Below are 24,245 nucleotides of genomic sequence, written 5' to 3'. Positions count from 1 at the left end.
TGTCCTGCCGTGCGGATAAAAAGTATCTGATACCACTTCATCTTCTGTGGCGCTGAAAACACAAGTTATTGATGTACTTATTTGTAATCACATAATGAAACACAGTATGAGGCAATCACAATCAGCCCCAGACCAGCCAGTCTCTCCCTGTGCCAAAGAGCTTAAAAGGCAGCATTGAGGCAGCTGTATTGGTATTCAGGCCCATCCCTCCAGTCTCCAGCCCAGTGCTAGCCCAGGTGGCTGGAGAGAGCCCAGATCCTGGCCAGGCCTCACTCTCTTCTCAGGCTATGCTGGTTTGGCTTAAATGCGGAAGACAAATGTCAGTTGAATGCATTCAGTTGTACAACTGACTGAGTATCCCCCTTTCACTGCTGGCTGGATAAGAGGGAGTGTGTCAGACACATTCCTGTTGCCACCAAACAGAGATAGGAAATGGAAAGCATAACACTTTGTGGATGGGACGGAAGGGAGTAGCCCATAGCGAAAGAGGACTCAACTTTGTATCTGTGCCATTATAGCATCTGTGACAGCATTGGCAGCGCCATTTAGGCTTTCTTCTTCAAGATCGGCTTATCCCTGCTGATGACCTGGTTGGACATGACTCCAACAGGGTCACCAGGAGGGATCAGGCAATAAAGTTGGAAGTCCCACCCAGTTGACTACATAAAAATTTTGGAAACCCTCAATGGTGCTGCCCATGCTAATATGCCCTTTTGGCCACTAGAGGCCTCTATCATGCTGTATGGAGTAGCCCCTCTTGGAGTTCCCCTGGCCACAGTGGTGGGCCCGGACTATATCTACCCTCACTCACTTTCCAGGATTCACATGCAGGAAACAAAGTGGGAAGGAGAGGAGTGGCACAGCCCACTGCTGTGAACAAAGGATCCGTTTCAGATTTTACAACATACATGAGTAATCACACAGCCTCTGGTACGAGGAATTCAATTTCAGTGCTTGTGGGTTGAAGCAAATGGAGAGAAGCAGGGGGACAGAGGGGAACATACCGTCACCACTGGCAGACGTTTGTCCCTTACATAGTCAGCACGAATGACGCTGCTACAGCATGACAGAGATGGCTGATGCCTTCCCTATACATACAGCGAACAGTACACTCCTGAAAGATCAGTGTCTAACAGTATAGAAAGTTGAGACTATAGTTAAGCCAGTAAAGAAAAAGTACTCCAGACATAAAATGCTCTGCAACCAATCAATGTTGAGTGCAGTTCGCAGTACACGCAAAAGTTAGCCAGCAAACGACTAACATACTCTTATTTACAATGCCCTATCAAATATATTATCCACCACACCCTGTGTGTGAGGGAAGGGACAATGTCTGTGTTTACTTGACCGAGTCAGTGCATGGTACTTCCTGTGACAGCGTGGTGGGGGTGGGGCAGAGTGTGAGAGCAGCAGGTGCACATCCTGGTTCCTGCTGCCATTTACTTTTCTCTGATGATTAACTTATCGCCCAACGTCTACTCCACCCGGGCTGAAACCACGATGTGCAGTGCAGAACAGTAGTTACCCCAGCCCCTTTGGACAGTGAATGAACTGCTTAACTACAGTGTACATAATACCTCTGTACTACACTGTATCTACAACAGGATAATAACACACCTGGCACTTGGGAGTGTTACCGCTCCACTGTAATTCTCCAACCTGTGGTCATAGCATTGGTGTCAAGGTGAACCTGAATTCCAGCAGACACAGATAGCCGGGTGTGCTGTGTGTAAGTCCTGTGGTTCAGTTTGAACATAGCTCTGTGTCACACCACTCCATGATTTTCCTCAGATTAGGACACACCTAGAAAAACTATTCCGAATGTGCGGAGGGGTTAACCCTTTCCTTACCTCTACTGACGGGTGCAACCAAATGTTTCAAAAGCTCTTTGAAGTGCCATTAAAAGCAAAGCTATATTACACAGGGCAAAAATTGCTAAAATAAAAGATCCTAGACATTTTCCATAAGCACAAAAAGTTTTTTTCTCTCAAATTTTGTGCACAAATTTGTTTACATCCCTGTCAGTGAGCATTTCTCCCTTGCCAAGATAATCCATCCACCTGTCAGATATGGCATATCAAGAAGCTGATTAAACAGCATGATCATTACACAGGTGCACCTTGTGCTGGGGACAATAAAAGGCCACTGTAAAATGTGCAGTTTTGTCACTACACAATGCCACAGATGTCTCAAGTTGAGAGTGTGCAATTGGCTTACTGACTGCAGGAATGTCCACCCGAGCTGTTGCCAGAGAATTTAATGTTCATGTATGTACCATAAGCCGCCTCCAACGTCATTTTAGAGAATTTGACAATAAGTCCAACCAGCCTCACAACCGCAGACCACGTGTATGGCGTCGTGTGGGCGAGCAGTTTGCTGATGTCAACGTTGTGAACAGAGTGCCACATGGTGGCGGTGGGGTTATGATGTGGGCAGGCATAAGCTACGGACAACGAACACAATTGCATTTTAATTGATGACAAATTGAATGCAAAGAGATACCGTGACGAGATCCTGAGGCCCATTGTCGTGCCATTCATCCACCGCCATCACCTCATGTTTCAGCATGATAATGCACGGCCCCATGTCGCAAGGATCTGTACACAAATCTCCCAGTTCTTCTAAGGCCTGCATACTCAGACATGTCACCCATTGAGCATGTTTGGGATGCTCTGGATCGACGTGTACGATAACGTGTTGCAGTACCTGCCATTATCCAGCAACTTCACACAGCCATTCAAGAGGAGTGGGACAACATTCCACAGGCCACAATCAACAGCCTGATCAACTCTATGCGAAGGAGTTATGTTGTACTGCATGAGGCAAATGGTGGTCCCACCAGTTATTGACTGGTTTTCTGATCCACGCCCCTACTTTTTAAAAAAAGTATCTGTGACCAACAGATGCCATATCTGTATCCCCAGTCATGTGAAATCCATAGATTAGGACCTAATGAATTTATTTCAAATGACTGATTTCCTTATTTGAACTGTAACTCAGTAAAATCTTTGACATTTTTGCATGTTGCGTTTATATTTTTGTTCAGTATACATAAAACGATAGACTGTGCAAGAGGCATCTCAGAAAGGAAGCAAATGTGTGGGAAAGACTATGTTAAGGCATAAGCCCCGTGTTTTATGAATATTTACCATGAGGCCTGTACTGTCGGTCATGGGACTGCTGCTGCAGTACATTACTACTGACACAGCTGCAATGGGAATGCAGTATATCCTATCCAACGCCCCATTAAAGTGGTCCGCTAGACAAATACTACCAAGATATTTCCCCACCACCGTATTAACGCACGGACTGACTTGAGGAACCTTCAGCAATACAGAGATTTAGACCGCAGTAAATCAAGGAGCAGCAGTCCGCCCTGTTTCCTGGCGTATACTGTAGGAATATGAATGAGTGTGCACGTGTTAACGAGCCAGTGTGTAGTATAGCAGACTGAGATTTTTTTGTTTTTTTTAAAGGTCCTTAGTGTCACCTAGTAAGATAAATAAGCCTAACCTTTAAATCAATATGGCACTTCTGCTTGGAATACTCAGCTTCTGATGGGCACAGATCAGGAGTGTCACGTAAAGTTGTGATTCCCCAAGTAAAAACACCAGACAACCTCTATTTTTTTTAAAGACGGTATCAAACAGAACAAACAGATAAACTATAGAGTTAACGGAATATGATGAGAATACATGCATCTCTCAAACAATTAATCTGAATGAATTACAATCTATTAAAAATCAGGGGGAAACTAACAGTCTATCCACATGTGCAACTGCAAAGTGCCTTTTGAATTTGGTTTGGGGACATGTTCAGAATGGATGTCTCCTGCAGCAGCAGCAGCTTGACAAAGATGACCTTTCTTCTTCAGATGACAACCTCTCTGTACAGGCTCAGGTTACACACAGAGACCTAATCCTGCTGCAGGCTGGAGCACAAAGCACTTCATCTCTCCTCTGATAGCAGGCCAGGGCTCCAGAGTGGCCCGCCATGACAGGGCCAGCTCAGACCTGCACACTGTTGGAGGAAAAAGGATGGGCACGACTGGTGGGGGAGAGAGTCATTGTCAATGGAAGCCCCCAGTCAAGCACTACTAGTAAAGAGAACTAGGACGTCATTGGTAATGTGCCGCTAGAGGCGAGGACAGACTTGTGCTGGAGGTGCAAAGGAAAGATGCTTCAGTTAGGCTAAAGGTGAAGATCAAACTGTCAAATGGGCAAGTCCACAGGTATCTCCGATTGTTCAGGCAATTCTCACTTAGGAATTTAATTGTGAGGTAAAATATTCAACATGCCTTTTACATCTGTATCACAAACAATCATTTTTTTTCATGTCATGATGAAAGTGGCCATTTTAGGCCCTTTTTATTCCTATACATGCCTCCTGTAAGACCCTATGTTCCAGCAGGTATATTTCACTGGTTGTCCCCAAAGCCAACTCCTCCTTTGGGCGCCTTTCCTTCCGGTTCTCTGCTGCCAATGACTGGAACTAATTGCAAAAATCACTGAAGCTGGAGTCTTATATCTCCCTCACTAACTTTAAGCATCAACTGTCAGAGCAGCTGCACCTGTACACAGCCCATCTGTAAATAACTCACCCAACTACCTCATCCCCATATTGTTATTTTATTTTTTTGTTGCTCCTTTGCACCCCAGTATCTCTACTTGCACATTCATCTTCTGCACATCTATCACTCTAGTGTTAATAGTAAATTGTAATTATTTCACCACTATGGCCTTTTTGCCTTACCTCCCTAATCTTACTACATTTGCACACACTGTATATAGATTTTTCTATTGTGTTATTGACTGTGCATTTGTTTATCCCATTTTTAACTCTGTGTTGTTTGTGTCGCACTGCTTTGCTTTATCTTGGCCAGGTCGCAGTTGTAAATGAGAACTTGTTCTCAACTGGCCTACCTGGTTAAATAAAGGTGAAATAAAAATATATATATTAAAAAAATTAACCGTACATGATGCAGACAACATCTTGGTTTCATTATACTCCACATAGTGTGCTCAAACATATGGAGTATGTTTAGATTCTGAAACACACATTTTCACTGACTTTATACATTATTCATCTCAACTATTCTTTTAGATTTGGTTAATTTTAAGACAGATTGTTTGGAACAATATACTCTACAAGTACATAACATTTCCAGAGTGGCGCCTCTGCTAATTCTGCAGTTATGATTCATTTTATGAGCACAACCAACACAGTAATTGGTAAATGGATTCAAAGGGAAGTCCCTCTCCTGGTGATTTGCTGAATGTGCAATCCTACAGTTGGGTTGCCCATCCCTATTAGTGTCACCTTGTCCTAGAGAGATTTAAATGGTTATCAAAACATCCCGACAGGGTATGCTCACACGAAACACAGCCCTTATTTTAAGTGTTTCTAAAATCCCCTTTGGGAAAAATGAATGGTGGAAAAACGATTGGAACCATTTCCTTGTTTGACCGCCAGGGTTTATGGGTATTATGACTCATACTGTGGTACTCTATTTGAGAGGGAACGAATACAGCACACATAACTTGACTTTCTAACCTTGTAAGGCTACACTTTGGAAACAAATTGATAAGTATTGTAAGAGAAACCATTCCTGCTTGCAATTTAATTGTTGAAGATTTTTTTTCCATATAGTGCATTCCCTTTCTGAGTCAACACATAGCAGGAGACATCTCATCCTTGTTTTGGTAAGAGATACTCCCTCATCACACGGAGGGCTTAGTCCTAACATGGAGACGCCCTCTAATCTTAGTGTTATCGGGACAAAAACACTGGTGATCATACATTTATCACAGGAGTTTAAGAAATGCATTAATTCATTATTTACTGAAACTGTGTTTGATTGTGGAGTTTGCAATGGTTTGAATTGCCGAACAAGTTTGTGAATGTCTTCACGCACACTGTTGCGATTCTCACTGTTCTATATGTATTGCGATTCGATACTGTGATTTTATTGCCATTTCAGGTACCATATTGCTCACTATACAAAACCTTATGAACACCTGCTCTTTCCATGACATACTGACCAGGTGAATCCAGGTGAAAGCTATGATCCCTTATTGATATCAATTGTTAAATCCACTTCAAAATCAGTGGAGATGAATGGGAGGAGACATGTTAAAGAAGGATTTTTAAGCCTTGAGACAACTGAACTATGGATTGTGTATGTGTGCCATTAAGAGGGAGAATGGGGCGGCAGGTAGCCTCGTGGTTAGAGCGTTGGGCCAGTAACCCAAAGGTTGCTAGATCAGATCCACGAGCTGACAAGGTAAAAATCTGTCATTCTGCCCCTGAACAAGGCAGTTAACCCACTGTTCCTATGCCGTCATTGTAAATAAGAATTTGTTCTTAACTGACTTGCCGAGTTAAATAAAGGTTAAATAAAAATTTAAAATTTAAAAATGGGCAAGACAAAAGATTTAAGCGCCTTTGAATGGTGTATGGTAGTAGGTGCCAGGCGCACGGGTTTGAGTGTGTCAAGAACTGCAACACTGCTGGATTTTTCACGCTCAACAGTTTCCTGTGTGTATCAAGAATGGTCCACCATCCAAATGACGTCCAGCCAAATTGACAACTGTGAGAAGCATTGGAGTCAACATGGGCCAGCATTCCTATGGAACGCTTTTGACTCCTTGTAGAGTCCATGCCCAACAAATTGAGGCTGTTCTGAGAGCAAAAGGAGGTGCAACGCAATATGTTTTGTTTTATACACTCAGTGTTTGTCTGCTGCAGAGAAACAAGAGAGTCATGAGAAAAATAGTTTTGATCAGTCATGGAAATAAAAATGTTGAAAACATGTTGACTCACTATTTAAAAAGAAGATGGAGAACAAGTTCTAGGATGAAAAATACTGGAGCATTTATATATATATATATATACACATACACACACACAGTACCAGTCAAAAGTTTGGACACCTACTCATTGAAGGGTTTTTCTTTATTTTTTACAATTGTCTACATTGTAGAATAATAGTGAAGACATCAAAACTATGAAATAACACATATGGAATCATGTAGTAACCCCCCCAAAAAGTGTCAAACAAATCAAAATATATTTTATATTTGAGATTCTTCAAAGTAACCACCCTTTGCCTTGATGACAGCTTTGCAGACTCTTGGCCTCCGCTCAACCAGCTTCATGAGGAAGTCAATTGGAATGCATTTCAATTAACAGGTGTGCCTTGTTAAAGTTAATTTGCGGAATTTCTTCTTAATGCCTTTGAGCCAATCAGTTGTGTTGTGACAAGGTATGGTTGGTATACAGAAGAACAGCTCTAATAAGCAAAGAGAAACGACAGTCCATCATTACTTTAAGACATAAAGGTCAGTCAATGCAGAACATTAAGAACTTTGAACGTCTCTTCAAGTGCAGATGCAAAAACCATCAAGTGCTATGATGAAACTGGCTCTCATGAAGATCGCCACAGGAAAGGAAGACCCAGAGTTACCTCTGCTGCAGAGGATAAGTCCATTTGAGTTAACTGCACCTCCGATTGCAGCCCAAATAAATGCTTCACAGTGTTCAAGTAACAAACACATCTCAACATCAACTGTTCAGAGGAGACAGCATGAATCAGACCTTCATGGTTGAATTGCTGCAAAGAAACCACTACTAAAGGACACCAATAATAAGAAGAGACTTGCTTGGGCCTAGAAACACGAGCAATGGACATTAAACCGGTGGAAATTTGTCCTTTGGACTGATGAGTCCAAATGTGAGATTTTTGGTTTCAACCACCGTGTCTTTTTGAGACGCAGAGTAGGTGAACTGATGTTCTCTGCATGTGTTGTTCCCACCATGAAGCATGGAGGAGGTGTGATGGTGCTTTGCTGGTGACACTGTCAGTGATTTATTTAGAATTCAAGGCACACTTAACCAGCATGGCTACCACAGCATTCTGCAGCGATACGCCATCCCATCTGGTTTGCGCTTAGTAGGACTATCATTTGTTTTTCAACAGGACAATGACCCAACACACCTCCAGGCTTACTTTGAAAAAGTAAAAATAAAGAAAAACCCTTGAATGAGTAGGTGTGTCCAAACTGTTGACTGGTACTGTATGTATGTATGTATGTATGTATGTATATTGTTTTTTTTATTATCCAAAATAATACTGTGATATATAACTATACCAATATTTTTCCCCCATCATTATTAAAGCCGATTTATGGTCATTCCGCATCCGTATTGGGCGTACAGCATTTACTGCGATGCAGCCTCTGCAGAAGTTAATACAGGACGTACCGCTCCCACCTACGGTCAACCAATCATGTCAATGCGGAGCTATACGGAGCCCTCCACATTGTTATAACATTTGGGAGTTGCACAGCGATGTGCTCCAGAGCTTGATTTGGCATCCACAAGCCTCCGGAGGCTTCACAATTGTGTCACACTCTCTGTACGGAGCCTCTTGATCGCATACCGGATAAAGCATAAATCAGCTTTAACTCAGTTCTTCCAGGATTTTGTGCCGTTTCAAAAAAATAAATAGTTGGAGGCAGAAATGCTTGATTTAGCTTTTTGCAACGATTTTGTCAAATTTATCATGAAAATGCACTGACAAGGGGAAAAGTTTGACGACGTTTTGCTTGATTGAACCATTTTATGCAGTGATTGGTTAAAATTGCGAGCTCTCGCAGAATTGCAAAATCCTGGAGGGACTGGTTATTGAGCTCTGTCAATATGTGAAGTGTTACTGAGCAGGAGGAATACAATGCAACACATTGTTGTAAAGTGTAAAGCCAGGCTAATCTCTGCTACGTCATCCCTGGGACAGATGCAGCGCACTGTTGTTCGTGTCGTCCTCCAGGTCAGCTACTGGCCCCCTTTTCCAGGACCTCCTCCCTAGGAACCCCTACCAGACCATTTGGGGGCATACACACCCTCAGATAACACATTTGAGGCTCTGGATAAACATTGACCAGATCATAGGCTATGGAATGCCCTGAAATTATTTGTTTTCCCCTGTTCTACCAAAACGTTGATTAGATGTGGTGATAATAGGAGATATCACCCAACCCAGCCCACTCAATGTTAATGCTGTTTACATGATTGCCACTGGGGGGGGGATCAAATAAATGACATAATTTGTTTGGTAATGCCAAGCACAGGCCCAGATAAAAATACCCTCTAGCTTACCATCTTTAAATCACTCACCGGCAGCCAACTGAGCATATAGACCTGGCGGATCATTAACACAATAGATGGGTGGGAGTTCTGGATTGTGTCGTTTGTTCCCAAAAGGGATTTATGTTCTGCTTGTAAAAGGCAGAGATTAAATAGTAAAACCAAGAATTCCACATACATACCACTGTCATGAAATGACTTGGCACCGGTCTGTAAATCAGATCATACGAGTGAATGAACATCTACACGTTGGCAAAAAAAAGTCCTTACATGTTCACAAGTATGCATGGCTGATTAACAGTGAATGGAAAGAATCCTTCTCAGGGAGTAGGCCTATAACCAACATCCTACAAGTCACTGGAGGAGCCATGATAAGGTTGTTTATACTGTACAGTAAAAGTCAGGTTCCACCACACGTCACTCCAGTTCCCTCCCGGCTGTCCTCATTCATAGCCCTTATGTAATGTCAACAATGTTTCCAAAAATACCCCTCGGAGCATTCCGGACTAACATCCGCAAATATGTCTCCGCTACCACTAGCCTAGATCCTCTGCAGTTTTAATAGGAGAAATATGTCTCCGCTACCACTAGCCTAGATCCTCTGCAGTTTTAATAGGAGAAATATGTCTCCGCTACCACTAGCCTAGATCCTCTGCAGTTTTAATAGGAGAAATATGTCTCCGCTACCACTAGCCTAGATCCTCTGCAGTTTTAATAGGAGAAATATGTGTCTCTCCGACACATCAGCTTTAGGCAATGCCTCAGTATTTACAGAAGCTTAAACACGCCACAGTTAGGGTTTTCATCCATTACACGGTTGGTCTGATGATACAATACTACTACAGCAGCCATGACAACATCAGCATGTGGAACAAAGATACTCATTTTGTGTATGATCTGTCAGTCAACGCACCAAAGAATGCCCTCAACAAATATTTCAACACTGAGCGAAGTTAATGGTTAATAAGTTAGATCCAAAGGGCACCAGCGGTGACATTGTCCAGTGTATTACCACATATACAACCGACCCCTCTCAGACCTTTAAAAGGTCAGACAAACGTTAGCCAGCTATGAAACCCTATTGTAAGGTTTGCATTCTTGAAGAGTTGAATAATCAAAGCAATTATCATGAACTTCAGTTTAGATTAACAATGTGACATTTCACATTAAATAATACATTCTTACCCGTATTGGTGATGTTGAGAACTTGATCTTCCTCCGTGGTTCTGGTTCCTCCTCATCTGAGAGTCCAGGGGCATCCTCAAAGTCCTCTTCATACTTCTCCTCACAGGGCTGCTCTTCCTGCTCTTGTTCCTCCTCGAGGATCTGGTCAGTATCCCTATCGTCCACAAATGCTGCGTTCTCTATGCCGTACACCACTGGGGAAACCTTGCCCCTGATTCTTTGTTCCACCTGTTCACTCTCCTCCTCAGCAACCTCCTCATCCACCTCTTCCTCATTGCAACCCCCAGTTTGATTTACAGGACTGGTGTCTTCCCTCCTCTCCTCTTTCAGTTCATACTGCTGCAACTCCTCAACTTGACTTCCTCCTTCCTTCTCCAGTGTAATCGCGGTCTCCTTGCCCTCATCTTTCTCTAAGATCTGCCGATGGGGGTCATCATTCTGACTGATCACCTTTGCTGGTGATTTTAGCTCAACTTTGAGCTCTTTAGGGGGGTGCACGTTCATCTCCACAAAAACACTGTCTTCGACATTCTCATCTTCATTCTCCTCGCTCTCGGATGACTCATTTTGGACCACTACGAGCTCAGCCCGGACCATACCAGGCAGAGATGAGGCCTGGGCAGGTGGATTTTCCATGGTGAGACTCTGTGCCACATGCCCATCACTCTTGGCACTGTCTGAGGTTTTGGCCCTGTTGCTACTGTAAACGCTACTGGCAATCGTGGTAGTCTGTTTTTGATCCCTGGGGGATGGGCTGGAGGGTTTTACTCCATCGCTACTCACAGATGGTCTACTGAAACCATCACTGGTTGAGGCGGAGCGCTTGTAAGAGCTTTGGCCGCCCGGGGATACGGGCTCTGGGGAGATGGGTTTTTGGGTGGCATTGGCTGTTGGGGAAATATGTTTTCGGGTGGCGTTAGTGACTGGGGAGGTTGGTTTGAGAATGACACCGGTAACGATGGAGGTGGGTTTGTTAGTGGCATCACTAGTTGGAGTGGTGGATTTATACAAACCTTCCCTTGTCAGAGACGTAGGTAGTGAGCGATCAGTGGGACCGCATACTTTAGATGACATCTCTGTGGCTTTTGCCGCGTCGTCACTGTCCACAATGAAGTTGTCTAGCCGCTTGGACAGGGGTCCAGCATTCAGTGACAGCCTGGACACGTGTTTTGTCTCCTCAGTATCACTCCTCTCATCCGGCCGGCTTTTCACCAACGGTGTAGGACCTGGCTCTGTTTTGATGTTGCTTGTCTCAGTGGACCCCGACAATCTCCTGGTACTTTTCCCCCCATCAGACACACTGCCCAGGGACACCCGGCTTACAACTCTGTTGGTAGACTTCTCCGCTGCGGGTTGTTCTTTGATGCTCCTCTCAAAGAGTTTTCTGGTCGAGCAAAACTTCTCTGCCAAAGCTGCTTTGTCAATTTCGACATCTTCTCCCTTGGGGTTTTTGTCTAGACTTTGAGATTCTGGGCTAGTGGCACTGCTCAAGCTTGTTTTGTGTGTGATGACTGCAAATGGTACCTTTGGTGGGGAGACCAGCAACACATCAGATTTCACCTCTTGACTCTCTTGCTGCTGACCATCCATTTGCAGGAAAATATTCTTTATCTTGTTCACCCGATTGCCAAAAGGCCTCCCCCTCGTGTCCTCCCGGGTGTCGCTAGACCCATTTGCATACGTCTTTGCAGCACCTTCGGATTTCGTCCCATCAAATGAGCACTTGATAGCATGGAAGTCCGACTTGTATGCATTTCTATGCGGCGACGCACTCCTCAGAGTCCTTTCTCCTTTGCTCTCGGCTTTTATCATTTTCAAAGATTTACAGGGAGTGTCTTGGGAAGAGATATAACTAAGTATTTCCTTGTTTCTTGTTCCACTATTGTTGTTCTCTCTCGACCAGTGCCAAGGGCCCCGCTGAGATTCTCCGGCGCCCTTACCTCAAATCATGCGTAATGTGGTGGCCATCTACAAAGAAAATAGCAAAATACACGTTCAAAACCAAGCTGTTAGAATTATTCGAACCTATCCAGCCAGGACCAGTGTCATATGAACTTCATGTAGACCTCGCATACTTCAGGCAACTTCATAGTAAAGGATCCCCCCCTCCCACTAGTACTGTATGTACATCGTTGTAGACCAACTTCTTTAACAAAAGGATATCAATAAATTTAGCCAAACTGAATTTAAAACCATTTTTATTTTTTATCTAACACTAGTAACCATTTAAAACACACCATGCTGCAACATAATGAGTTTACTAGCTTACTGTAGGCTATTGCGTAAAGATATGCTATAAATTACAACAGGCTACAGTCGATTTTATTCGGAACGGGCTTTCAAGTATCCAATTCTTAACCAGTCAAATGTATAATAAAGTCAGTTAAAGAGTTTCAACTGCGCCTGTGAGAAACACGTTCGATACAAAGTGTCTCTAGTGGTGATCAGTTTCATTGTAACAATTCAAAGTAAATCGTGAGCAAAACATCTGAGCTTTCCGCACACAGATTAACTAACTTTACCTCCTATGGTCACTTGTTTCATCGTCCTATGCGCGGAAGACTCCCCAGTAGACAACTCTTGTGAAATTTATACTCCCAAACTTGTCATTTCTTCACCGCCACCGTTCCCCTTTCCATAGTTTCCCTCCCTCCTCGTACTCCAGACACAGACCTGTCGCGCTGCCGCGCAAACCCTCGCCCTCGAGCGCGCCACACGATCAGACAAGATCGGGGGCGCGCACACGGACACATTCCAGGACTAGAAACCCCCACCCTCTTCTTGAGTGCATGCAGGTTGCGCAGACACATGAGAGATTTGGGGAATGTCGTGGAAAGAGAAGTACTGTATATTTCATGGAGAAACTCACCTACCGCACTGGTGCATATGAAAGAAGAACTTGGGTCTGGAAAAACGATTAAAAAAAATCCTCAAACCAACAACTGTCCGATATAAGGTTAGAGCATTGGGCCAGTAACAGAAAGGTCGCTGGTTCGAATCCTGGAGCTGACAAGGTGAAAGAAAATCAGTCGCTGTGTCCTTGAGCAAGGCACTTAACCCCAATTGTGACCCCACTCCCAGCAGGTGTTTTAGGGGGAGTTGGGATACGCAAGAAACACATTTCAATCACACACTTGTGTGTAAAAAGGCAAAAATAAGCCTCCCCCAAAATTATTATTATTATTATTATTATTATTATAGGTGGCTATGTGTCTTCAACTGCTCTATCTGATAGTGGTAGTATTGTTTGGGGAGTGATAGTATTGTTTGAAGGGTAAATGTCTCTCAAGAGCAATATGTATATTTGATATTTCAGTGGCTGCGATTTTGGTGAATAAGCTGAGTGAGATCTTGCGTGAAATAGGCTTGGCATTATGACACTTGCGATATCTGGCCCCTTGGTCAGACGTCACCTCCCTAAATGGTCACCTGCATGACTCTCTAACTGACAGATACGTGACACTCAACCAAGATATCACACAACCTAATCCTGACTGTGTACGTGTCATAATTTGACTCTGTTCATAGTTTAATAACATTGTTCCAGAATAGCTGACCTGTGAAGACTCTCAAAAAAGCTTAATAAAAGACACGATTTCCTCACTGAGGAACTGTGCTGCCTTGCAGCGAAGCTAAACTAGTCTCCTCATACAAAGCAAATAGGTCACCATCACAGAGCTCTCTCTGTCTCACTCTCTCGCCGCAGCATTTACGGCTGTGCAGCCTGTCTCAAAGAAAACATGACTGGTTTTAATTTTAGATGCACTGTCTAGTGCTTCGGTGCTTGCTTAATGAGGATGGAAAAGTACAGTGAAAATGATGTGTGCAGTTTGACAGGAGAACGAGAACATAAACACTGGTGATGTTTGCACAGGTACGGTAAGGAGAGATCATCTTCTCTGTGGAGAACACACCATAACACTTAGTAAATGGAGAAGATTACTTCACACACAGAGTTAACTATTCATTGAGATATTTACTGTGGAAAATGAAGTTGGTAAATTAGGCTATACCTGCCAAATGTTTCCACACAATCCATACAATGGCAGTCATATTATGTTTTTCACATTAACAGTACAACACATTGTAATGCAATGACTGGATTATTATATAGGCAGAAGAGTAAATACAGTACTTCATTCATATGGAAAATGGAGCAACTACTTACCATGCAGCACTTAAAAACTGGTTCCCTCCTTGGGGACAGTAGTCGTGTACGAAGTAGCACCAAAATGTACTTTCATTTCTTCACTATAAATAGACAAATATTTGACATTTATGTAAATTCTAATGTGAAAATACGAAGATAGCCTTATCAGAATTTGCTGATGTTCTTGAGATCAGCCACAGACTCACGGAAAGAGAGTTTAGTGACATTTCCCAAGTGGCCTGAGGACCTAGTTTTCAAAAATACCAACCAATCAAATAGAAAGGGGGAAAGAACAGTTGAAGAAAAAAGGGCTTTGAATGTACAAGACTAACTAGATATCTTAAAAACGTTGATAAGTGGAAGTTTTAATGACATCTGAATCATCTTTGAAATGTTTGAGTGAAAGCAAACAGGCCTCTGCTGTACTGAGCCAAGATTTGTAGTAGTTATTTTGTAGAGCATCAACTCCTGCCCAATGCCCGTCTTGGTGCAGTAGGCCAGGGATTCCCAAACTTTTTTCCTTCGTGACCAACCAATTGACGAGCCTTTTTAAGTCGTGACCCACCATGAGGGTTGAAAGGTGAAAAAACATACACAGACCAAAGAATAAGACATTGCCGTTTCAAAGCTAATCTCCTGCAATTCCACACATCCTGCCATGGAGCTGAGAGAAAATGTTGCAATTTTTAAGCAAATTTTCTACAATTCTACATGGCTAATCCTGTGTTCTTATGCTCAAACATTATAACAAAGTCAATGGGGGATTAATTGTCTAGAATGTTTTGTTTATTGTAAGTTTTCAAAGATATAGGCAACTTTTTTTGAAATATATAGGTCCAATTATCTTTTCTAAATACTTTCTATTTGGGTTTTAGTCGTTTAAGTTTACACTGAAAGCATTTTTTCCATCCTGAAAATGTATTCCATTTTTTTGTTGCTTTGCACTAATAATGTCATCCCACAGTTTGGTAACCACTGCGAGTAGGCCATAGTTACTAGTCTACCCAAGCTAAACATAGATAACAAAATGCAGTTAGAATATGTTGATGCTTCATTGGGTGCTCATTCCAAAACTATTGTGTATAACAAAATTAATACAGAAACTCATCTGGGTACAAGTGATTTGTTTTGAATGAAATATGAAATACACTTGGCAGCTAATGCATAAACAGATGGTGATCTATTTAGCAGGCCAAAGTTTTGAGCTTTGTTATTTTTTCAATCGCCCCGGGAGTGAACCCATACATATTTAACTGTGTGAAACATGAAAAATTAACCTTTGTTGACACCAAAAAAGACATCAAACATGTTTCGCCACAAACATAATCTTTTACCCAATTACTCACTCACTGCAGTGAAAAGGAGGCCTACCCAATGTATTTCCTGACAACTTTAGTAAAGCTTATCAAAGCTGCAAAACACTGTTTTACGACATGTTAGCATAGCAGTAGCTACATTTAGGGAAGGGATCTGTGCTGTCTGACTGGAGAAATGCTGTTCGCCAGGCATTTCCTGGAGAGTTATCTGCTCTCACATTCCATTTTAGACAGTTATCTGATGTAGGTTTTTATAAAGCTTCTCACAGAAACGCACATGTGTTTCTGGTTTAATTGTAATTTCTTTTCTATAGATAGATTTCAAATTTGGTCACCCATAGGAATTGGTTGTGGGTTCAACAAGGTGAAGGTTGAAAGGTCTCGATTATCTAAATTATGAAGCAGATTGATGATGGCGCTGACTTGATTTCCCTTGACGTTTAGCATTTAGCTTTCAGTCATAACTCATGTCTAGATCCACGGTGTGTGGAACCTTGAAAGAAAGGTAAAATATTATTTTTTTCTGTGTGAAAATAACTGTACTATTGCCTTTTTCAGTAGTGGGTAACATGGACACTTATCTACTACATACCAGCTGCAACAAACAGCTTCCTGAATGCTTGTCCGCATTGGAAATGATGCTGCGTGTGCACATGAGGTCTGCATGTGTGTGTTTACTATTACGAGCTCGCTGGATTATCTCCTAGCAACGGTGGGCCATTGGGCCCTGAAAGCTTCCCTCCCAGGGGTAAAATCGCAGCAGGCCATTGTCAAGCCCATGGTCCCCATGACAACATCTCAAATGATGTTTGAACGTACCAGTATCTTCAAATCAAGGGAAAACAGGACATTGTACAGGCAACAAAGCACTCTAAAATCATACTACAAAGGTAGACAGCTCACATGATATCATGAAGATGTTCAGCCCTCTGAAGGGCCAGAAATCACATGTTTTAATAATAGCCATTTTTCATTAGGCCTATATACAGTTGAAGTCGGAAGTTAACATACACTTAGGTTGGAGTCATTAAAACTCGTTTTTCAACCACTCCACAAATTTCTTGTTAACAAACTATAGTTTTGGCAAGTCGGTTAGGACATCTACTTTGTGCATGACACAAGTAATTTTTCCAACAATTGTTTATTTCACTCATAATTCACTGTATCACAATTCCAGTGGGTCAGAAGTTTACATACACTAAGTTGACTGTGCCTTTAAACAGCTTGGAAAATTCCAGAAAATGATGTCATGGCTTTAGAAGCTTATGATAGTCTATTTGACATAATTTGAATCAATTGGAGGTGTACCTGTGGATGTATTTCAAGGCCTACCTTCAAACTCAGTGCCTCTTTGCTTGACATCATAGGAAAATCAAAAGAAATATGCCAAGACCTCACAAAAAAAATTGTAGACCTCGACAAGTCTGGTTCATCTTTGGGAGCAATTTCCAAACGCCTGAAGGTACCACGTTCATCTGTACAAACAATAGTACGCAAGTATGAACACCATGTAACCACGCAGCTGTCATACCGCTTAGGAAGGAGATGCGTTCTGTCTCCTAGAGATGAACGTACTTTGGTGGGAAAAGTGCAAATCAATCCCAGAACAACAGCAAAGCACCTTGTGAAGATGCTGGAGGAAACAGGTACAAAAATATCTATATCCACAGTAAAACGAGTCCTATATCGACATAACCTGAAAGGCCTCTCAGCAAGGAAGAAGCCACTGCTCCAAAACCGCCATAAAAAAGCAAGACTACGGTTTGCAACTGCACATGGGGACAAAGATTGTACTTCTTGGAGAAATGTCCTCTGGTCTCATGAAACAAAAATAGAACTGTTTGGCCATAATGACCATCGTTATGTTTGGAGGAAAAAGGGGGAGACTTGCAAGCCGAAGAACACCATCCCAACCGTGAAGCACGGGGGTGGCAGCATCATGTTGTGGGGGTGCTTTTCTGCAAGAGGGACTGGTGCACTTCACAAAATAGATGGCACCATGAGGAGGGGAAATTATGTGGATATATTGAAGCAACATCTCAAGACATCAATCAGGAAGTTAAAGGTTGGTCGCAAATGGGTCTTCCAAATGGACAATGACCCCAAGCATACTTCCAAAGTTGTGGCAAAATGGCTTAAGGACAACAAAGTCAAGGTATTGGAGTGGCCATCACAAAGCCCTGTACTCAATCCCATTGAAAATTTGTGAACAACTGAAAAAGCGTGTGTGAGCAAGGAGGCCTACAAAGCTGACTCAGTTACACCAGCTCTGTCAGGAGGAATGGGCCAAAATTCACCCAACTTATTGTGGGAAGCTTGTGGAAGGCTACCTGAAACGTTTGACCCAAGTTAAACAATTTAAAGGCAAAGCTACCAAACAGTAATTGAGTGTATGTAAACTTCTGACCCACTGGGTATGTGATGAAAGAAATAAAAGCTGAAATAAATAATTCTCTCTACTATTATTCTGACATTTCACATTCTTAAAATAAAGTGGTGATCCTAACTGACCTAAGAAAATGATTTTTTACCAGGATTAATTGTCAGGAATTGTGAAAAACTGAGTTGAAATGTATTTGGCTACGGTGTATGTAAACTTCTGACTTCAACTGTATGTAGATCCTTCTGTCGGTTTTGCTGGCAGCCTCCCCTTTACGGCCAGAGAACTCATGAAATAGAGCCATGAATCCGGAAACAAAGGTTAGTTGTGTTTCCTCTCAGAACACCTTTCACTCTCTGTTGTAAATCTCAGGTGTACTATTAGCTGCATTAGTCCATTGACTTCTTCTCAGAGATACAGTGGTTTCTACATATGAAGGTTTTCTCAGCACATTTTTGAATTCAAGAGAATAGTTTCACCAAGGTACCATGAAGTGGGCCGTGTTGGTATTCAGCAAGTGAGAGGTTACAGTAAAATGGCAAGTGACTAGATCCTAAAGTAATTAAATTAATTCAGATACACAAATCAGATAATTAATGTACAGTCTTTTGGCAAAAAAACCCCTTATGCCTCAATCCTCCACATGTGGACAAAGGCCCTCTGGAGCGAACTACTTTCCATTCCAGCAGCACAGATTTTTTTTTTCTTCTGTTGGAAACATCTTAGTCATGTCATACAAATCTACGAGTTCTTCACAGATCAAATCTCTGAAGTGTTTACTGATTATTTTCCCCAATGTTTCAGACTCTGCCAGAAGTTACATTACTAAAATTGCATCAGTAAAACTTCAGACTACGTTCAGATTTCCACTCTTGGCTTCTTGACTGGAAATATGTAGCATATGTTGTATGATCCTTTAATGTTCAATTACATTAAGCAAATCATACTCCATTCTAAACAAAATGCTCTCAACAGTTCCCTGTGGTTAACATTTTCACTGTGTTATCCACGGGTTGTTGATGAGCCTTGGAAGATTATAAACTTCATAAAGCCCTTTTACATGATGTAGTCTATATCTTAAGCATATTATATAACAATGTGGTTGACTGTTTAATTGAAAATAAAAACTTGGCGACAGTGATCACTAATTCTAGCCTATAGGCAGTGTGGCGTAGCGTTAATTGGCAGGGTGTATGTCATGCGGTTGCATGGTGCAGCTGCCATGCACTGCATGCCCAAGCCTGCACAGAAACTGCTCACATGACCCCATCCCCCTGACCAACTCACAAATTCCACCTCAGATGAGGAGTAACTTTGATGATGGCAGTAAACTTTCCCTTCAGTTGATGGCAATTACCGTTCTGAAACACAAACTGTGGTTTGTCGCCATCACACAACAGATAGAACGAATCTACAACAGTAGATCAGACTTGACAGTTGTATGTGGGTATGTGAGTTGTGGTCTGTGCCCAGATGGATAAGTATACAGTATTCAAAAGTTAGAAAATAAAGGATATCATGATGTTACTGGACAGAATGAACCATGATAGGTTTACCGTCGAGAAGAAACAGTCAATGCTGCCATCTTCTGAGAGAAAATGAAATTGCTGGGAACAAATCAAATGTTATTTGTCACATGTGCTAAAGACAACAGCGGTAGACCTTACCGTGAAATGCTTACTTACAAGCTCTTTGTCACAAAAAGAGGACCAAGGTGCACCGTGGTTAGCGTACATTTTCTCTTTATTGATAAAAATGACGCCGAACAAAACAACAAACACTACAAAAACTAACCGTGAAGCTACAGGCTATGTGCCCAAAACAAAAGTCAACTTCCCACAAAGACAGGTGGAAAAAAGGGATACCTAAGTATGGTTCTCAATCAGAGACAACGATAGACAGCTGCCTCTGATTGAGAACCACACCCGGCCAAACACAAAGAAATAGAAAACATAGAAATAAAGAAACTAGAATGCCCACCCTAGTCACACCCTGGCCTAACCAAATTAGAGAATTAAAACCTCTCTACGGCCAGGGCGTGACACTCTTTATTAACCAACAATTCAGTAAAAAAAAAATAGAGACAAGAAAATATTTACTAAATAAACGTATTAAATAAATAAACATTTACTAAATAAACACAATAAAAGAACAATAACAAGGCTATACAGGGGGTACCGGTACCGAGTTAATGTGCGGGGGTACAAGTTAGTCTAGGTCATTTGTACATGTAGGGGTAAGGTGTGTGTGGGGGGGCGGGTGTCAATACAAATAGTCCGGGTGGCCATTTGATTAATTATTCAGCAGACTTATGGCTTGGGGTTAGAAGCTTTTAAGGAGCCTTTTGTACCTAGACTTGGCGCTCCAGTACTGCTTGCCGTGCAGTAGCAGAGAGAACAGTCTATGACTTGGGTGACTGGAGTCTTTGACAATTTTTTGATCCTTCCTCTGACACCGCCTAGTATATAGGTCCTGGATGGCAGTGATGTACTGGGCTGTACGCACTACCCTCTGTAGTGCCTTAAGGTTGAATGCCGAGCAGTTGCCATGCCAGGCGGTGATGGTCAGGATGCTCTCAATGGTGCAGCTTTATACCTTTTTGAGGATCTGGGGACCCATGCCAAATCTTTTCAATATCCTGAGGGGGAAAAGGTGTCGTGCCCTCTTCACGACTGTCTTGGTGTGTTTGGACCATGATAGTTTGTTGGTGATGTGGACACCAAGGAACTTGAAACTCTTTACCCGCTGCACTACAGCGGGTAAAGAGGTATCTCATCCTCCATGGGTGAGATAGATCAGAAATGCTCCTAAGTCATATCAGTAGTATGATGATGGCAATGATGATGATGACAGTGATAATGTCATGTCAAAATAATAACTTTAAAAATAATCTATACTGTGTAAGTGCCCTCGTTAATTAATATAATACCACACATAGTTTTTATTCCCAGTTCAGTGAGGACATTTTGGACTAAAAACTGTAATCAGATGGAACTTTCAAACACAAATTACAGTCTAGCTAACAAACACATAGAGGATTTTAAAAAAAATACTGCCACATCTAATGAGGCAAGATAACAACATGGAAATGTGAAAGTAATGGCTAAGGCAACGGTTAAGGGAAGGACAAGAAACAACTTAACATTGTAATGGGGCGGCAGGGTAGCCTAGTGGTTAGAGCGTTGGTCTAGTAACTGAAAGGTTGCAAGTTCAAATCCCCGAGCTGACAAGGTACAAATCTGTCGTTCTGCCCCTGAACAAGGCAGTTAACCCACTGTTCCTAGGCCGTCATTGTAAATAAGAATTTGTTCTTAACTGACTTGTCCAATTTGTAAGTCGCTCTGGATAAGAGCGTCTGCTAAATGACTTAAATGTAAATGTAATAAATGTGATGCTGTTTATGAATTCTATTTTTCTCTTCTCCATAGTCACAGGCACAGCTCCAACGGTGCATAAATGAGATTAGCATACTGTTTTCAGGAGAGAAAATGCTGTGTAATGTGAATAAAAATGCATTCTACAGTCATTATAGCAGCCAAAGTATACTGTAGAGCAGACATAAGCAAATGTTATTCCCTGTCTGTTCTAGCTTCCTGTTACTTGACTTCATCGGACCCTTCCTGTACGATCCTCCAAATATCACACTATACGTCTGCCTGCCTGCATGGCATACTAATACCCTTTAGCACTGAATTCCCCTGGCCATTTAAATCATGCTGTTTGGCACATCTGTCTTCAGCAGCTGCTGCCACTTGATTCCCTGGGTATAGCACACACACCGTCTGGACATCGGATATTGTATACGGGATACATCTGCAGGATGTGGAACCGTCCCCTCCTGCCAATCCAAAGAGCCCATTGGGCTTGGGTTGCTTTTTTGGTGTTGTGGTGGTCAGTGTGTGTTGCAGTGGAATGAGAGTGGCAGAGCCTGCAGCCAGCTACCTTAGGGCTCCTATGGTTCCTTTTCATCTGAATGTCTGAGCACAGAGTGCAAGAAGTTCTCCAAATCAATCAGAGAGATGGTTGGAAGCCAGAGTGATTTGAGTGAACCAGTGTGATGTTAATTACATATTTTTGCAAAACCACAAAACACAGGAATCTCTCTCAGGTTGCCAAATGTAAAGCAGACATTAGCCTACATGAATGTGAAATTTGCACTTTTATTGTCCCGTTATCCACAGCGTACCAGTGTGTCATTCCAATATTGACTATTCATGACCTGCCATGGGCTGCCTGCAGGTTCCTCCTTACAGTGGAAATAAAAGCATTTAACTGTTTCCCTCTATATCCTCCCACTCATTTTGGTGCAGTGCTGTCACCGTGGTGACTGGCCTTCACAGCTATTGTGTTTTTTATTGCTTGCCTGCTTTGCTTTGTCATCCCATCAACTCAGTAGCATCTCTCTGGTGGCCGTGCATTTACTGTGTTTGTATAATCTACTGCAATCGAACCACCATAGTCATAATGGCTTTGTATCCACAAAGTCTGAACATAATTATTCCAAGCCACTGTAGCTTCCTTTCCGGAGGAAATAGCTGGCTTGTTTTATTCATCATCACTAAGGTGACAACCCAGCACATTACCTCTGTTACATTCACCCCTACATTCAAGCTCCTTTGACCACCTCCTCCTCTCCGCAGCAACCCCGGCAGCTGACTAATATCAGCTCTCTGGAGATACGAGTCACGGCACCACTGTAACCGATTTCCATCAAACCTTGGCTGTCAGGCTGCCACTGTTTTAGGTCCCAGGCAAGGTTGTAAACACTGAGCTATTGCAAAGCCTGTCTTTAAAAGGGGCAATCTGCAATGCAAACAACAAAAAAGCAGCCACCCACCACTGTTTTGGTAAACAGCTGAGGGATGGGGATGTAGACATGTAAACACTCTCAAATGCATATACAGAGCTTCGGATTGAAGGACTGACCATCCATCATCCAAATTGTAGTTTGAACCTGTCACGCCCTGATCTGTTTCACCTGTCCTTGTGCTTGTTTCCACCCCCCAGGTGTCGCTCATCATCCCCGGTGTAAATACCTATGTTTTCTGTCTCTCTGTGCCAGTTCGTCTTGTTTTCCAAGTCAACCAGAGTTTATCTCCTAGCTTCTATTTTTTCCCAATCTCTGTTTTTCCTAGTATTCCTGGTTTTGACCCTTGCCTGTCCTGACACCGACCCCGCCTGCCTGACAATTCTTCCTGCCCTGACCTCGAGCCTGCCTAACGCCTTGTACTGTTTGGACTCGAACCTGGTTACTGAACCCCTGCCTGTCCTGACCTCGAGACTGTTTAACGGCTTGTACTGTTAGGACTCTGACCTGGTTTATGAACTCTCGCCTGTATCCGACCTGCCTTTTTGCCTACCCCTTGTGTTATAATAAATATCGGAGCTCAACCATCTGCCTTCTGTGTCTGCATATGGGTCTCGCCTTGTGCCCTTATAGAACCATGTTTTGATGCTATACAATGTTTGTTTACAATTACATTGCTTACAAACAATGAAATAAAACAAGCTCATATTTTGGGTTCTAATGGGGTATGTATGGGGTATGTAAGCTCATTTATAAGTTATATGCTTCAAGAATCAATGGATGTATATCATTCATTTAAAAGTCCAACATTGGGTATACCAATCACAGATTTCCTCATTAATGACTTTGAACCTTACTTGCTTCACATGTTGTCCCACAGTCTATTGTTTTTGTATTGTAGTAGGTATTTTTTTCCAAAAAGTGTAAACTGGTCTGGAGAGCTGAAGTCTGGCAAAAGCTCCCATGTCTGTATTGTTTTTGGAAACTTGCCAACTGTACAGTTGTGACTCGTAGGCTAAAAATGATCCTATAAATATTTTGTTTTCAGAATATAATCCCCCGTCTCCCAACCATCAAATTTTTTATTTACAAAAAGTATTATTTTTAACGTTCCACTCAAGTAACGTATTGCGTGAAAAGGATCACAAAAAAGGCGTCAAATTCAACGATGCATTTGAAGAGCAGGAGGGATAAGGGAATAGACCAATAAAAAGAGCTGCTGATGCAAGTCTTCCTTTCACCGGGTCTATGATCTCTCCGAAA

General features: G+C 42.3%; 1 protein-coding gene across 1 annotated transcript in view; it reads right to left on the bottom strand.

The window, feature by feature from the left end:
• ppp1r9ala (protein phosphatase 1 regulatory subunit 9A-like A) overlaps nucleotides 1-13,005 on the bottom strand; it is a 34,581-nt gene extending 21,576 nt beyond the window's left edge. Inside the window, exons 1-2 of the mRNA XM_039014936.1 lie at nucleotides 12,852-13,005; nucleotides 10,330-12,297 (exon numbers count right to left, since the gene is read on the bottom strand). Of these exons, the coding sequence (XP_038870864.1) occupies nucleotides 10,330-12,141 (1,812 nt within the window). The 5' untranslated portion in view covers nucleotides 12,142-12,297; nucleotides 12,852-13,005. The remainder of the gene's footprint in view (nucleotides 1-10,329; nucleotides 12,298-12,851) is intronic.
• Nucleotides 13,006-24,245: the final 11,240 nt, after the last annotated feature.

The sequence above is a fragment of the Salvelinus namaycush genome, chromosome 19, assembly GCF_016432855.1.
Source record: "Salvelinus namaycush isolate Seneca chromosome 19, SaNama_1.0, whole genome shotgun sequence".
In the NCBI taxonomy this organism is placed as follows: Eukaryota; Metazoa; Chordata; class Actinopteri; order Salmoniformes; family Salmonidae; genus Salvelinus; species Salvelinus namaycush.
Note: the sequence above shows the minus strand (reverse complement) of the source record. Positions and strands in the feature narration are given on the sequence as shown.